This window comes from Asparagus officinalis, chromosome 7 (genome assembly GCF_001876935.1).
Source record: "Asparagus officinalis chromosome 7, Aspof.V1, whole genome shotgun sequence".
Classification (NCBI taxonomy): Eukaryota; Viridiplantae; Streptophyta; class Magnoliopsida; order Asparagales; family Asparagaceae; genus Asparagus; species Asparagus officinalis.
Window position 1 is genome coordinate 128,560,757 of NC_033800.1, and position 14,671 is coordinate 128,575,427.

The following is a 14,671-nucleotide window of genomic DNA, read 5'->3' on the forward strand; positions in this document are numbered from 1 at the left end:
ATGGGGGGAGGGGAGGTTCACGAGGGGAGGGCTTCCAAATGGGGAGAATGGGCGGGGGATGCGGGGCTGCGAGGGGGAGAGGGAGGGGAGGGGGTCTCCGGAGGGGATGGAGGGGATCGAGGAAGCGGAGGATGGGGGCTCGGGGTGGGTGCGGTGAGGAGGGTCCGGCAGGCTCGGGGGGCGGCGAGGGGCAGGGGTCAGCCGGAGGAGCTGGGAGGAGCCGGAGAGGCGGGTGCGGTCGGTATTCGGGGCCGGCGGGATGGTGGCTCGGGGAAGGGGCATTACAGGAGGGGTCGGGAGGGGGGCGGGGGCCCTCCGAGCGCACCGGTGAGGGGCGGCGGGGTGAGAGCCGGGGAGAGAGGGGATGGATGGGAAGGGGGCCTGAGAAGTGCGGCGACGTGGATGGGGCTCGGGAGAGGCGCCAGGATGGGGGGTCGGAAGGGGGAGAGGTCTGCCCGGCGGTGGCGGGGCGGAGGAGGGGGGTGGGAGGGGAAGGAGGGGGAGAGTAGAGAGTTGAGAGAGAAATGGGGGAGGGGGGTGGCTGGCAAACTTGATAGTTTGCCCTAGGCAACCTAGACGGAATTTTCGTCTAGGTTGCCTCAACCTAGACGGAATTCCATCTAGGTTGACTGTTCCGTCTCGTTTGTCAAACTAGACAGAATTTTCCGTCTAGTTTGATCCAAACTAGACGGAACAATCTAGACGGAAATTTTCCGTCTAGTTTGCTCCAAACTAGACGGAATTTTTTTCCGTCTAGGTTGTTCCGTCTAGTTTGGTCGTTTTTCTACTAGTGACGGGAAGTCATTGTTTGCCTGGGCTTTGTTGTGGTGATTTTAATGAGATAGTATCAAATGTAGAAAAGAGGAAAAAAAAGTAGACTTTTAAGGAGGTGATAAATGATTGTCAATTTTTTGACTTGGGTTATGAAGGGAATGGTTTCATCTGGAGCAACAACCAACAAGATGGAAATTTAGTTCGAGAAAGATTGGATCGATTTCTAGCCACTCTCAATTGGAACAACTTATTCTCAAATTATAAACTGAGAAGTGACACGTGTAGAGCATTCTCGAGTGATCACTATGCAATACAATTTTTACTTAATTATGAACCCCATACTTGTAGATATGGGATAAATAATTCAAGGAAGAACAGACCCTTTCGGTTCGACGCACTGTGGAGTTAAGATGATGAATGTGCTGATGTTGTCGATAGGAGTTAGGGAAGCTAGAGTCTGCAGGATTCTTGGGAAGAAATACAACTAAAGATTAGAGTTACAAATCAAAATTTGATGCAATGGAGTGCTAATAAATGCGGCCAATTGGGGAAGAAGTAAAAGCTGTTAGTCTAAAGTGTAGACCCAAAGTCGAGATAAGAGCTGGAATCAAAACGACGAAGAAAACAAGCGGACAGATCCACGGTCGACCGCGAGTCTTCAGCGGTCGACCGCGAACAGGCACAAGGGCTCAGGAGGAGCTGGATCCGAAGGCAGTCGACCGCGGCGGTCGACCGCGGCGGTCGACCACACAAATCTCTGTAATTGGTTTTGGTCTCGGGTTTTGGTTCGGTCGATCTCCGCGATCGACCGCGATACTTGAGCGGTCGACCGTCACGGTCGATAGCGACGCAGTCAGCCAGTTTCCTAAACTATTTTGGATTATGTTTCTACCAGGACTCTATATATACCTTAAACGATTTTTAGGGTTTGTAAGAACACGAAAAAGAGAGTTTTTAACTGCAGAAAGAGAGAGAGAATCTCAGAGAGATTAAACCCTAGTTTGAGAGCTTGTATTTCTTCTTCAATTAATAAAAAAATTGTGTGGTGTGGCTCCCGATGACGTAGGCACGTTGCCAAACCTCGTTAAATCTGTGTGTTCGTCTTATTTACTCTTTTACAAGGTCAGATCTTTATTTGCGGTGAATTTTTCACTTTCCTACTTTCAACAAAAGGTCTGGAAAGGCAAGGATTCGATTGATTGTTTCAAATCCCCAACAACTGGTATTAGAGCTTCGTTCAGCAATTTGTGTGAAAGCTATGGCAGAGGAAAACAAGTCAAAGATCGAGAAGTTTGACGGTTCAGACTTCGCCTACTGGAAGTCGCAGATGGAAGACTATCTGTACCAGAAGGACTTGTATCGCCCGTTGATGGTCAAGGAGAAGGGACAGAAGAAAGAGGAGTCAGATGGTGACTGGAGATACTGGATAGGAAGGCTCTAGGGCAAATCCGGTTATCGCTCGCCAAATCAGTAGCCCACAACATATTAAAGGATAAGACGGGGCTTATGGAAGCGCTCATGAAGATATACGAGCAACCGTCAGTAGCAAACAATGTGCATCTCGTCAAAACTCTTTTCAACCTCAAGATGGCAGAAGGATGGTCCTTCACGATGCACCTTAACGAGTTCAACACAATTGTTGATCAGCTTATCTCCATAGACATCATGTTTGATGACGAAGTGCAGGCCCTATTGTTACTATTGTTAAAGCCTAAGGTCGCTATGAAAGAAACCTAGAGGGGGGTGGGGGTGAATAGGGTTTATGCTAATCTAATCCGATTTAAATATTAATTAAAACTTACTAAAATATATCCTAGCAAGTATGATATGCTACAAGATATGTGCAAGGATATATAATATAAACTAGGGTAAATAATATGATCATGCAACAATGGTGATATAACAATATGCAAGAATAAATGCGCCAATGCCAAACCCAAACACAAGGAAATGATCACGGAGTTCGGATCTTCCATCCTACGTCTCCGCTCCCAACTCCCGGGGAGTATCAACTACACAACCCAGTTTGGAAGCCGGAACTTCTCTACACACTCGGTTTTCTAGCTAACTGAAAACTCTACACACTCGGTTATCAAGTCAACCGAAAACTCTCACAAATTCTCACAAAGTACATACACAAGCTACAACCTCAAGTGTTGGTCCTCACGTATGGACTCCTTCAAGTGCTCGGAATTATCACCTCTCACTAGGCCACTGACGCCACTCCTCTCGGTATCGACTCCGTCCTCACCACACACTCTCTCTCGGTGTATAAGTGTATTACAAAGTTATCCTCACAATTAGATACAATTACAAATAAATTTGTTCTCTACAATGGATGAGAACACAATGTAAGCTCACACTCTAAGTCATACAATCTCACAACCCAAATTATACTAAGTATGAAAATACAATAAGCTCAATGGTTGTGTGTGTACAAAGAGATAAATAAAATTAACTAAACTCAATATAAACACTAGCTTAATAAAATGATAATCAAACAATAAAATGTAAAGCTAGATTGAGTTTAGAAAACTTCTCCAATAAATGACAAGAGTGAGAGAGAGATGATTTGAAGCTCAAACACCAAAGATATCTCCTCAAGCCCTTGTGAAATTATCTTCACAAACGAAACTCTTAAACAATGCTTAAACACCTTTAAAAAAACTTAAACAAACTTCAAACCCTTGTTAAACTTTCTTAAAACATTATCTTAGATTAAACTGAAAAATGAGACCAATGGGGTATTTATAGGAACCCAAAACTTTAGCAAAATACCCAAAAAAAAGACCAAAACCCCCCAGAAAACACTACTGGAAACTAGCTGTTACTGTGCAACGGCTCTTTCATAAGTCGACTTATGAGTCGACTAATGAGTCGGCTTATATAAGTTGACTCAGCAGAAGAAAAATCACAACTCGTTGCCCTTCGTGAGTCGACTTATGAGTCGACTCATGAGTCAACTAATACGACTAAACATGCACAGACCTGAAGTGCACAGAAAAACTCAATTTTAAACTGGGTTTAAAAATATCAAATAAATTCCAAAAAATATAAAACTTTGAAAAATGATTGTAGACATGATAATAAACATGTTACAAAATTTGGTTTTTAAAAAGGACCTCCCAAATGAGAAATATCATTATTTTACAAAATAGTCTAGAACATGAAAACGTGAACACAATCATTTTGACATTTTGGCTAAACCGTATTTTGAAACTTTAAAAAATTATTTTGTAGACTTAATAAAATATGTATATGATTATTGTTAAGTCTATAAACCAAGAAAAAAATATTTTCATAAAAATACTTGTTTTGCAAACTTTCAAAACAATAAACATGATTTCATTAAACTAAATAAAATTGATATTGATGAAATCATATGTAAGCATATAAACATGAAATAAAAATGTATTTTCCAATTATATTCAATTGTTTCATATTTAAACTTGAAAAACCAAAACAATAAATATGAAAGATGTAATTTCATATTTATATAAACTTGGAAACAAAAACATGTATGTATACATATGCCTATATATACCAAAATTAAATTGTGTATATATATATATATATATATATATATACACACACACAAGGAAACCAATATAATGTGTGTGTATATATGATTGAGCTTAAAGTACCAACACACATAATATAAACCTAAACTAATGTTACCCAAGATTGATCTTGATCTTCATTGTAGCTTAACTTGGTAAACTCACGGATGAAGCTTGAACTTGGATCTTGAGCATGAATTGCAAGGTTTCACCTACTATTCCGCCAACCTTTATTGGATATGATCGTTGAAGCGCAATTCCATCCATCCTCCAACTTATTGTTTGTCTACAATTGATACAAAAACACAAACACTAGATAAACAACATTAGAAATAAATTATTTGTAAATCATCATCAAAACAAGAAGGTTAACAATCTTCCCCTTTTTGATGATGACAAATAATTTACAAAAAGATATATACATGAAAGGAAATGAATATACAATATTATAATTATCATGCATATAAACAAAAAGAATATACTCACAATATTTCTCCCCCTTTAACAACATCAAAAAGGGGATAAAAGATAAAGAGAGCGAAAGCTCCCCCTACAAATAAGCATGTGTGAGTATAAAACGAGTATAGGGATTGCTCCCCTACCAAAATGCCTTAATGGATATATATAATGAATGCTAAGGCAAAATCATGTGAGTAAGCATAAATGAAAGATATGCTAAATATAACCCACATACAAACAAGACAATGAGAACATATATTGATATGTCATTATGAAATAATATCTCATTACTCAAACATAAAAACCATGTATGAATAAATTTATGAAAACAAATGAACAAGGAAAACATGGGAACCATGAAAAAAGTTTTCAAATGAAAACAAATCACTCAAATGAAATCATAAATCAAGATTTGAGTCCCATGAAAAAAGTTTTCAAATGAAAACAAATCACTCAAATGAAATCATAAATCAAGATTTGAGTCCAAAATTAATGTTTGATCAAAAAAGAAAATTTTCTTTGTATAACTTGATCAAACCACTCATAGAATACATTATAAGGCACGAATAGATGATCCATAAGCACAAACATATAAATATCATCATATAAGTGAAATATAATGAATTCAAAGCAACAAATCAAAACACAATTTTTAAGAGAGGCAGCAATATCAAGCTCTTGAGCTTGTTCCAACCCGTATAATCATTTTATCATCCGGTAAACATGATTTGGGAAATAAACACCCAATAAACCCGGGGAGGGGAGGGGTTATATAAATACAAACCTCTCAACAAAGATCAAAATTAATAATCATGAAAACAAAAGAATTGATCAAAGAAAAAATTATTTTCATATTAAAAAAAATTTTGAAACATAATTTTCTAAACAAGACATGAAAAATAGAAATGATAAAATTCTTAAAAAAATCAAAATGGTTTTGGCACTCATGCACTATTGGTGCCGAAAAATTTAGGGACATGACCCGTATCATTTAAGCTCAAAGCCCTAAGGTTATGAACCCTCTTGGGCACATGTGATGCACTAGCACGATCAAAACAAAAATTATACACATGACCTTTCCGATTACAATAGGTGCAATGAAGAGGGTTAAATTATTTGTGTTGACCAAGTGGACGTGCACGGGAATCATTTGCAAAAATAGGTTTTTCTTTTAAATTGTTTTGCAAATGAGAAACTTGTTGGCCTTTTAGTTTTGATGATGTTTAACAAACAATTTACTCCTAATGTTGTTTGTCTAGTATTTGTGTTTTCTATTTATTATAGACAAACAACATTGTTGGAGGATGGATGGAATTGCGCTTCAACGATCATATCCAATGGAGGTTGGAGGAATAGTGGAGTGAAGCCTTGTTATCAAGTTAAAGATCCAATTACTAGCTTCATCCAAGTTTACCAAGTTGAGCTACAATGAAGATCAAGATCAAGCTTGGGTAATAGTTAGTTTAGGTTTATATTATGTGTGTTAATACCTTAAACTCAATATAATATACACACACATTTATTGGTTTCCATGTATATATATAGTTATATATATACATATATGTTTTGGTTTGATAGTTTTCAAGTTTTACTATGAAACAATTAAATATAATTAGAAAACATATTTTAGTTTCATACTTATATACATAAATATGATTTCATCAATATCAATTTTATTTAGTTCAATGAAATCATGTTTTAGTGCATTATATGTGTATTTTGATAAAATACTACATTCATTATTTATAGACTTCATAACAGTAGTTTACATCTTTCCTCAAGTCTATAAAATTATTTTGTAAAGTTTCAAAACATGGTTTAGCCTAAATGTCAAAATTCATATGTTTACATTTTCGTGTTTTGGACTATTTTACAAAATAATGATATTTTTTCACTTGGGAAGTCCTTTTTACAAACCAGTCTTTGTAGCATGTTTATTATCATGTCTACAATCATTCTTCAAAGTTTTACATTTTTTTGAATTTATTTGATATTTTTAAACAGGGTTTTAAAATCAGAATAACAGCTTTCAAAACCTGTTTTTAGTCTGTGTCAGTTCGCAGTCGACCGCCACGGTCGACCGCCATGAGTTCAAGACTCAAGTTATATTTTGTTGGCTCGCGGTCGACCGTGACGGTCGATCGTAGCAAGTCCAGAGACTTTCGCGGTCGACCGTCGCAGTCGACCGTCGCTTGTCCAGAGCCATAGTTCTGTTTTTTGTTGCTCACGGTCGACTGTCGGCTCGCGGTCACCCGCCGCACTGTCATATCAGTTCTAATGGCTAGTTTCCAGAGCCGTTGCTGAGTTAGCTTTTTTGGTCTTTTCTTGGTTTTCTCTTGGCTTTGGGGTTTCATATAAATACCCCCTTATACCTCAGTTCATATAGAAATCCAAGAAGTTTTAAACAAGTTTAAGAAAGGTTTAAACAAGGGTTTAAGGTTCTGTTTAAGTTTGTTTTGAGAAGCTTTTAAGCAAGTTGAGAGTTTGTTTTAAGAAATTAATTTCACAAGAGCTTGAAGAGATCATCTATTTGGTGTTTGAACATCCAACTCTTCTCCTTCCACTCTTGATCTATTGAGAAGTTTTCTAAACTCAATCTAGCTTTATATTTTATATATTGTTTGATTGTCATTTTATTAAGCTAGTGTTCATATTGAGTTTAGTTGATTTTATTTTCTCTTTGTTTACACATACACAACCATTGAGCTTATTGTATTTACATTCATAATATAATTAGGTTGTGGGTTTGTGTAACTTAGAGAGTGAGCTTATAATTCGTTCTCATCCATTGTAGAGAACAAACACTTTGTATCGTGCTTATTGTGAGATTCACTTTGTAATACACTTGTACACCGAGAGAAGTGTGTGGCGAGAGTCGGGGATCGTCCCAAGAGGAGTGGCGTCGGTTGATTAACCTAGGAAGAGGTTTTATCCGAGCACTTGAGGGAGACACATCTAGTTCATCACTTGAGAGGGTGTAGAGTGGGATTACAAGAGTGTGTTAGTTGTAGAGTTTTCGGTAAACTAGAAAACCGTATTGTGTGGTGTAAACGTTATTCGGGTAAACGTAGAAAACCCGGTTGTGATAGTGGAGATCTCCTCGAGGTGAGGAGCGGAGACGTAGGTCAAGTGGATAGACCGAACTCCGTAATCATATCGTTTGTTTGTGATTGCATTGGCGCACTTAATTTTATGTTTATACCTTATATCGCCTTTGTATATTGCTTGTTGATTATTGCCCACTATCTAGTTTAGATTGTTTTCCCTTGTGTTAATTATATATTTTTGTATATATCTCATAGTATATCTCATTGCTAGGATATATCTCTTTGTTCATATTGCTTATCCTAGCTTATATATATTGTTGTATTTCATACTTGCTAGGATAACTTGTTATTAGTTTTAATTGGCATAAAATCGGATTAGATTAGCATAAGACCCTAATCACCCCCCTCTAGGGTCTAACAAAACTCACTTCAAATCAAAATAAAACTTGGTCAAATGACCAAATCTACCACAATGATCATACTTAAACTTTTGTGGTCTTTTAAAATTATTTGGCAAAAGTGAAATCTTTTTCAAATCAAAGCAAAACTTTGCCAAATGACCAAATCGTCTACATAGATCACATTTAAACACACTGCATGTTTATGATGTACTTTATGTGCATGTGTGTGTACATGTGATGAAGAAACTTGATGAGATGCACAATAAGCATTAGTATTCTTATGTTTGTGTGCATCATAGCAAAATTTAGCAATATGGCCTTTTCGGCCGCAAATTGAACACTTGTAAACTTTGATATATGTATGCATAATGAGTGGATGATTTAGACTTGGCACACATATCCATAAGTTTCTTATGATTAATAATGCATGAATTAAGAGTTGAATCTAAAGAGGTAATACGATTTTTAACATCATTCAACTCATCATTAGGCACATATGCATTAACATTAGAAGTAGAATATAAATAGTCATTTATGAAAGAAGCAGTATCATTTTGTATGTTCTCTACTTCTAACATGGCATTATTTTTAGCATGAGATAAGCTAGTGATGGATGAGGTTAATTTTTCATTTTCCAAATTTAACATATCATTGTTTTCTTTAAGCATAGTATTTTCTTTTGCAATGACATTAAATTTGGATACTAGCAACTCATGATCGGATTTCAAATTAACATGCTTGCTTTTTAAATTAATAAAATCATTTTGCAATTTCTTGTAGGAATGCACTAATCTATCATATGCACAAGCGAGTTCATTAATAGATAGATAATCATCGGATTCCGAATCGCTTACCACACTAGGGCTATCGCCTAGTGGTCGTGTGCATGATGAAGCTCTAATATTACTTGAGGAAGAATTCGCCGGAATCCTTTGGATCTCCTCCAATTTACCATGATGTGCTTCTATGAATATCCACAATTTGTAAGCACTATTAAAATGAGCAAGCTTGTTAGAGATAGAAAAATCAAGTGCATTAAGTATAAATTCTAACACAATCTTGTTTATGGTAAACAATCTTTTATCATTTTTACTCCACTTGGATTTCTCCATAGTGGATACAATATAAGCATTATCAATAACACCCCATAAATTAATATTTTTAGATCACACAAATAGTTTAAATCTAGAAGCCCATTGTGCATAGGAAAAATTAATGAATTTAGGAGCAACATTTGATTCATAGCCTAACAAAGGTGCACAATTCATGTCCATGATAAATATATATGTGCAAGCAAGACAAATGCAATCAAAACAAGATTAACACAAAAAGATAACTTGGATCTTTAACTCAAGGCGATTAGATCTTAAATCTAAGAGCACCAAGCTCTGATACCAATTGTTAGGCCCTAAGGTCGCTATGAAAGAACCCTAGAGAGGGGGGGGGGGGGGAAAGAGGGGGGGGGGGGGGTGAATAGGGTTTATGCTAATCTAATCCAATTTAAATACCAATTAAAACTTACTAAAATATATCCTAGCAAGTATGATACACTACAAGATATGTGCAATGATATATAATATAAACAAGGGTAAATAATATGACCATATAACAATGGCGATATAACAATATGCAAGAATAAATGCACCAATGCCAAACCCAAACACAAGGAAATGATCACGGAGTTTGGACCTTCCGTCCTACGTCTCCGCTCCCAACTCCTGGGAAGAATCCACTACACAACTCAGTTTGGAAGCCGGAACTTCTCTACACACTCGGTTTTCTAGCTAACCGAAAACTCAACACACTCGGTTATCAAGTCAATCGACAACTCTCACAAATCCTCACAAATTACATACATAAGCTACAAACTCAAGTGTTGGTCCTCACGTATCGACTCCCTCAAGTGCTCGGAATTATCACCTCTCACTAGGCCACTGACGCCACTCCTCTCGGTATCGACTCCGTCCTCACCACACACTCCTCTCGGTGTACAAGTGTATTACAAAGTGATCCTCACAATTAGGCACAAATACAAATAAATTTGTTCTCTACAATGGATGAGAACACAATGTAAGCTCATACTCTAAGTCACACAATCCCACAACCCAAATTATACTAAGTATGAAACTACAATAAGCTCAATGGTTATGTGTGTACAAAGAGATAAATAAAATTAACTAAACTCAATATAAACACTAGCTTAATAAAATGATAATAAAACAATAAAATGTAAAGCTAGATTGAGTTTAGAAAACTTCTCCAATAAATGACAAGAGTGAGAGAGAGAGATGATTTGAAGCTTAAACACCAAAGATTATCTCCTCAAGCCCTTGTGAAATTATCTTCACAAACGAAACTCTTAAACAAGGCTTAAACACCTTTAAACAAACTTAAACAAACTTTAAACCCTTGTTAAACTTTCTTAAAACATTCTCTTAGATTAAACTGAAAAATGAGAGCAATGGGGTATTTATAGGAACCCAAAACTTTAGCAAAAAACCCTAAGAAAAAGACCAAAAAATCCCCCAGAAAACACTGCTGGAAACTAGCCGTTACTGTGCAATGGCTCTTTCATAAGTCGACTTATGAGTCGACTCATGAGTCGACTTATGAGTCGACTAATGAGTCGGTTTTATGAGTCGACTCAGCAGAAGAAAAATCACAACTCGCTGCACTTCGTGAGTCGACTTATGAGTCGACTCATGAGTCGACTAATGAGTCGACTAAACATGCACAGACTTGAAGTGTACAAAAAAACTCAACTTTAAACTGGATTTAAAAATAACAAATAAATTCCAAAAAATATAAAACTTTGGGAGATAATTGTAGACATGATAATAAATATGCTACAAAAATTGGTTTTCAAAAAGGACCTCCCAAATGAGAAATATTATCATTTTATAAAATAGTCCAAAACATAAAAATGTGAACACAATCATTTTGACAATTTGGCTAAACCATGTTTTGAAACTTTACAAAATAATTTTGTAGACTTAATAAAAGATTTATATGTTTATTGTTAAGTCTATAAACCAAGAAAATAATATTTTCACAATAATACTTCTTTTGCAAACTTTCAAAACAATAAACATGATTTCATTGAACTAAATAAAATTGATATTGTTGAAATCATATGTAAGCATATAAACATGAAACAAAAATGTATTTTCCAATTATATTCAATTGTTTCATATTTAAACTTAAAAAACCAAAACAATAAATATGAAAGATGTAAATTCATATTTATATAAACTTGGAAACCAAAATATGTATGTATATATGAAACTATATATACATGGAAACCAAAGCTAAATTGTGTAAGCTTGATCTTGATCTTCATTGTAGCTCAACTTGGTAAACTCGCGGATGAAGCTTGAACTTGAATCTTGAGCATGAATTGTAAGGCTTCACCCACTATTCCGCCAACCTCTATTAGATATGATCGTTGAAGCGCAATTCCATCCATCCTCCAACTTATTATTTGTCTATAATTGATACAAAAATATAAACACTAGACAAATAACATTAGAAGTAAATTGTTTGTAAATCATCATCAAAACAAGAAGGTCAACAACTATCGTAGTTGTCGGATAGTTGGGTAGGTTGTGTGATGGCAATCAATAATTCGGCGGGGAAGGAAAAGTTGAAGCTGAGTGAGGTGGTTAGCATGATACTATACGAGGAGGTTTAAAGGAAATCGTCTGAATCAGAAGGTTCAGGTTTAACTCTAAGTTTCGAGCAGAGAGATAAAAGACAAAAGAAAGGAAACCATAATAGGAATCAGTCAAAATCAGTGAAGAAGAGGTTGAACTTGAAGGTTAGGCCTATCAAAGGGAAGTGTTGGAACTGCGGCCAGGAGGGTCATATGTCTTCAGTCTGCAAGAGTCTAAAGAAGGATGCGGGTGAGCAGGAGGCTTATATCGTGCAGGATGCATTGATCCTTGCTATGGATAGCGACTCGGATTCTTGGGTTATTGACTCAGGAGCCTCTTTCCATACCACTGCTAACAAAAATCTTCTCCAGAATTATGTTGCAGGAGACTTTAGAAAAGTGTATTTGGGAAATAACGAGCCCTGTAATATTGTTGGAAAGGGTGAAGTGCAGATTCAGATGAAGGGCTCTAAGTAGATCTTGAAGAACGTGAGACACGTGCCGAAGCAGAAGAGGAATCTTGTTTCGGTGGGACAGCTTGGAGCAAAAAACTATGTTTCTACATTCATAGGGGATTCGTAAAAAATCTCTAACAGTACTATGATAGTTGCTCGAGGCAACAAACTTGGGACTCTCTACCTTACCTTACATGTGAGTGAAACACTCACAATTGCAGCTGGCAAAGAGAGTACAGATCTGTGGCACAACAGTCTAGGGCACATGAGCGAGAAGGGGATGAAGATCTTACATTCATAGGGAAAACTGACCGGGATCGACTCCGTGGAAGTCGGGGTTTGTGAAGACCACATCTTTAGGAAGCAGAAGAGAGTTAGTTTCCAGAAGGGTGGAAGGCCACCTAAGGCTCAGAAGCTAGAGTTAATTCATACAGATGTATGGGGTCCAGCCTGTATGTCTTCTTTTGGCGGTTCGAGATATTATGTTACCTTCATCGACGATCACTCGAGGAAGGTGTGGATCTACTTCATGAAGCACAAGTCAAAGGTGTTTGGAATCTTTAAGAAGTGGAAGGTCATGGTGGAGTAGGAGATAGATCTGAAGGTAAAATGTCTGAGATCAGACAATGATGGAGAATATGAGCTGGAGGAGTTCAAGAGGTTCTGTGCTACAAATGGTATTTGCTTAGAGAGGACTACTCCAGGGACGCCGTAGCAGAACGACATTACAGAGAGGACGAACAGAACCTTGATAGAGCATGCTAGGAGCATGCGATTACATGAAGGTCCGCCTAAGATATTTTGGGTGGATGCGGTGCATACGGCAGCTTACCTTATTAATCAGGGCCATCAGTTCCATTAGATTTTGGGATTCCAAAGGAGGTTTAGAGTAGAAAGAAGATAAATCTCTCACACTTGCGGGTATTTGGTTGCATGGCTTATGTTCATATCAGTGACCACGTCAGGAACAAGCTAGAGGCTAAGGCATGGCTTATGTTCATATCAGTGACCACGTTAGGAACAAGCTAGAGGCTAAGTCACAAAAGTGCACATTCATTAGATACGGCAATGATGAGTTCGAGTATCACCTTTAGGATGAGAAGAACATGAAGATCATCAGAAGCAGGGACGTGATTTTCAATGAGGAGGTGATGTACAAGAACAGAGAAGATGCCAAGGATAGCCAAAGTAGTGGGAGCAGCACTTCGGATGCAGTTGGATCCGAGTATATGGATATAGAGGAACTTCCAGATAGGGGTGATGATGTTTGTTCTGACCACAGAACGGATGAGGCTCTAGGTGTAGAAGAAACTACCCAGGGCATAGAGCTTAGGAGGTCATCCAGGGTACCCAAACTAAATCTCAGATATCTTTCATATCTTGACTACTTATTATTGACAGATAGTGGTGAGCTGGAGTGCTATGAAGAGGCAATGCAAGTGAGTGAATCTCAGCAGTGGGAGCATGAGATGCAGGAGGAGATGTATTCTCTACTTACTAATGAGACATGGGAGTTAGCCCAGCTACCTGCATAGAAGAAGGCCTTACATAACAAATGGGTCTACCGGGTCAAGCAAGAGAGTGATGGAAGCAAGTGATTCAAGGCCAGATTAGTAGAGAATGGGTTTCAACAGCGGGAAGGAGTGGACTACACAGAGATATTTTCCCCTGTTGTGAAGCTCACAACCATCAGAGTGGTGTTGAGTTTGGTAGCTACAGAAGATCTCTTTCTTGAGCAGTTAGATGTGAAAACTACCTTTTTTCATGGTGACTTGAATGAAAAAATCTACATGAAGCGGCTGTAGGCGTATAAAATTGCCTATAGGTCCCACAATACAGCTCGATGACGTTAATTTCGACAAACGGACCATCGGGCGACGTATCCAAGCACTACCGTTATCCCGCTAACGCCGAAGCCAAACCATACGCAACGGAGCAGATTAACGAGGCGACGAAGCCAACAAATCGCACCCAAGCATTGGAACGCATCCACTCGCACGCGGAATCGAACCAACGTTTCGGGGAATCACCGAGTCATCTAAACAAGAACGAACTCGGTGATATGACGATCGAATCAAGATCGGTTTCGGACTCGAACTCAGAAGTGGACTTACTGCCTAATCAGGAACCGGATCAACAAATCGAATCCGAACAAGTCAACCACGCAACCGAATCAAAGTCCAAATCAACAACAAATCGGAACCCGAACGACGGAACCCGAACGACGGAAACCGGAAAACCCGCCTAAGGGGGCTCGGCCAAAGCCGAGCCACCTGTAGGTGGCTCGGCCAAGGCCGAGCCACCTGTAGGTGGCTCGGCCAGG

The 14,671-nt window shown here is 38.0% G+C and overlaps 1 protein-coding gene across 1 annotated transcript in view; it reads left to right on the forward strand.

Moving 5' to 3' along the window:
- LOC109847750 (glycine-rich RNA-binding protein 3, mitochondrial-like) overlaps nt 1–14,671 on the forward strand; it is a 32,492-nt gene continuing 17,821 nt past the window's right edge. Inside the window, exon 1 of the mRNA XM_020416983.1 lies at nt 1–449. Coding sequence (XP_020272572.1) covers nt 1–449 — 449 coding nt within the window. The remainder of the gene's footprint in view (nt 450–14,671) is intronic.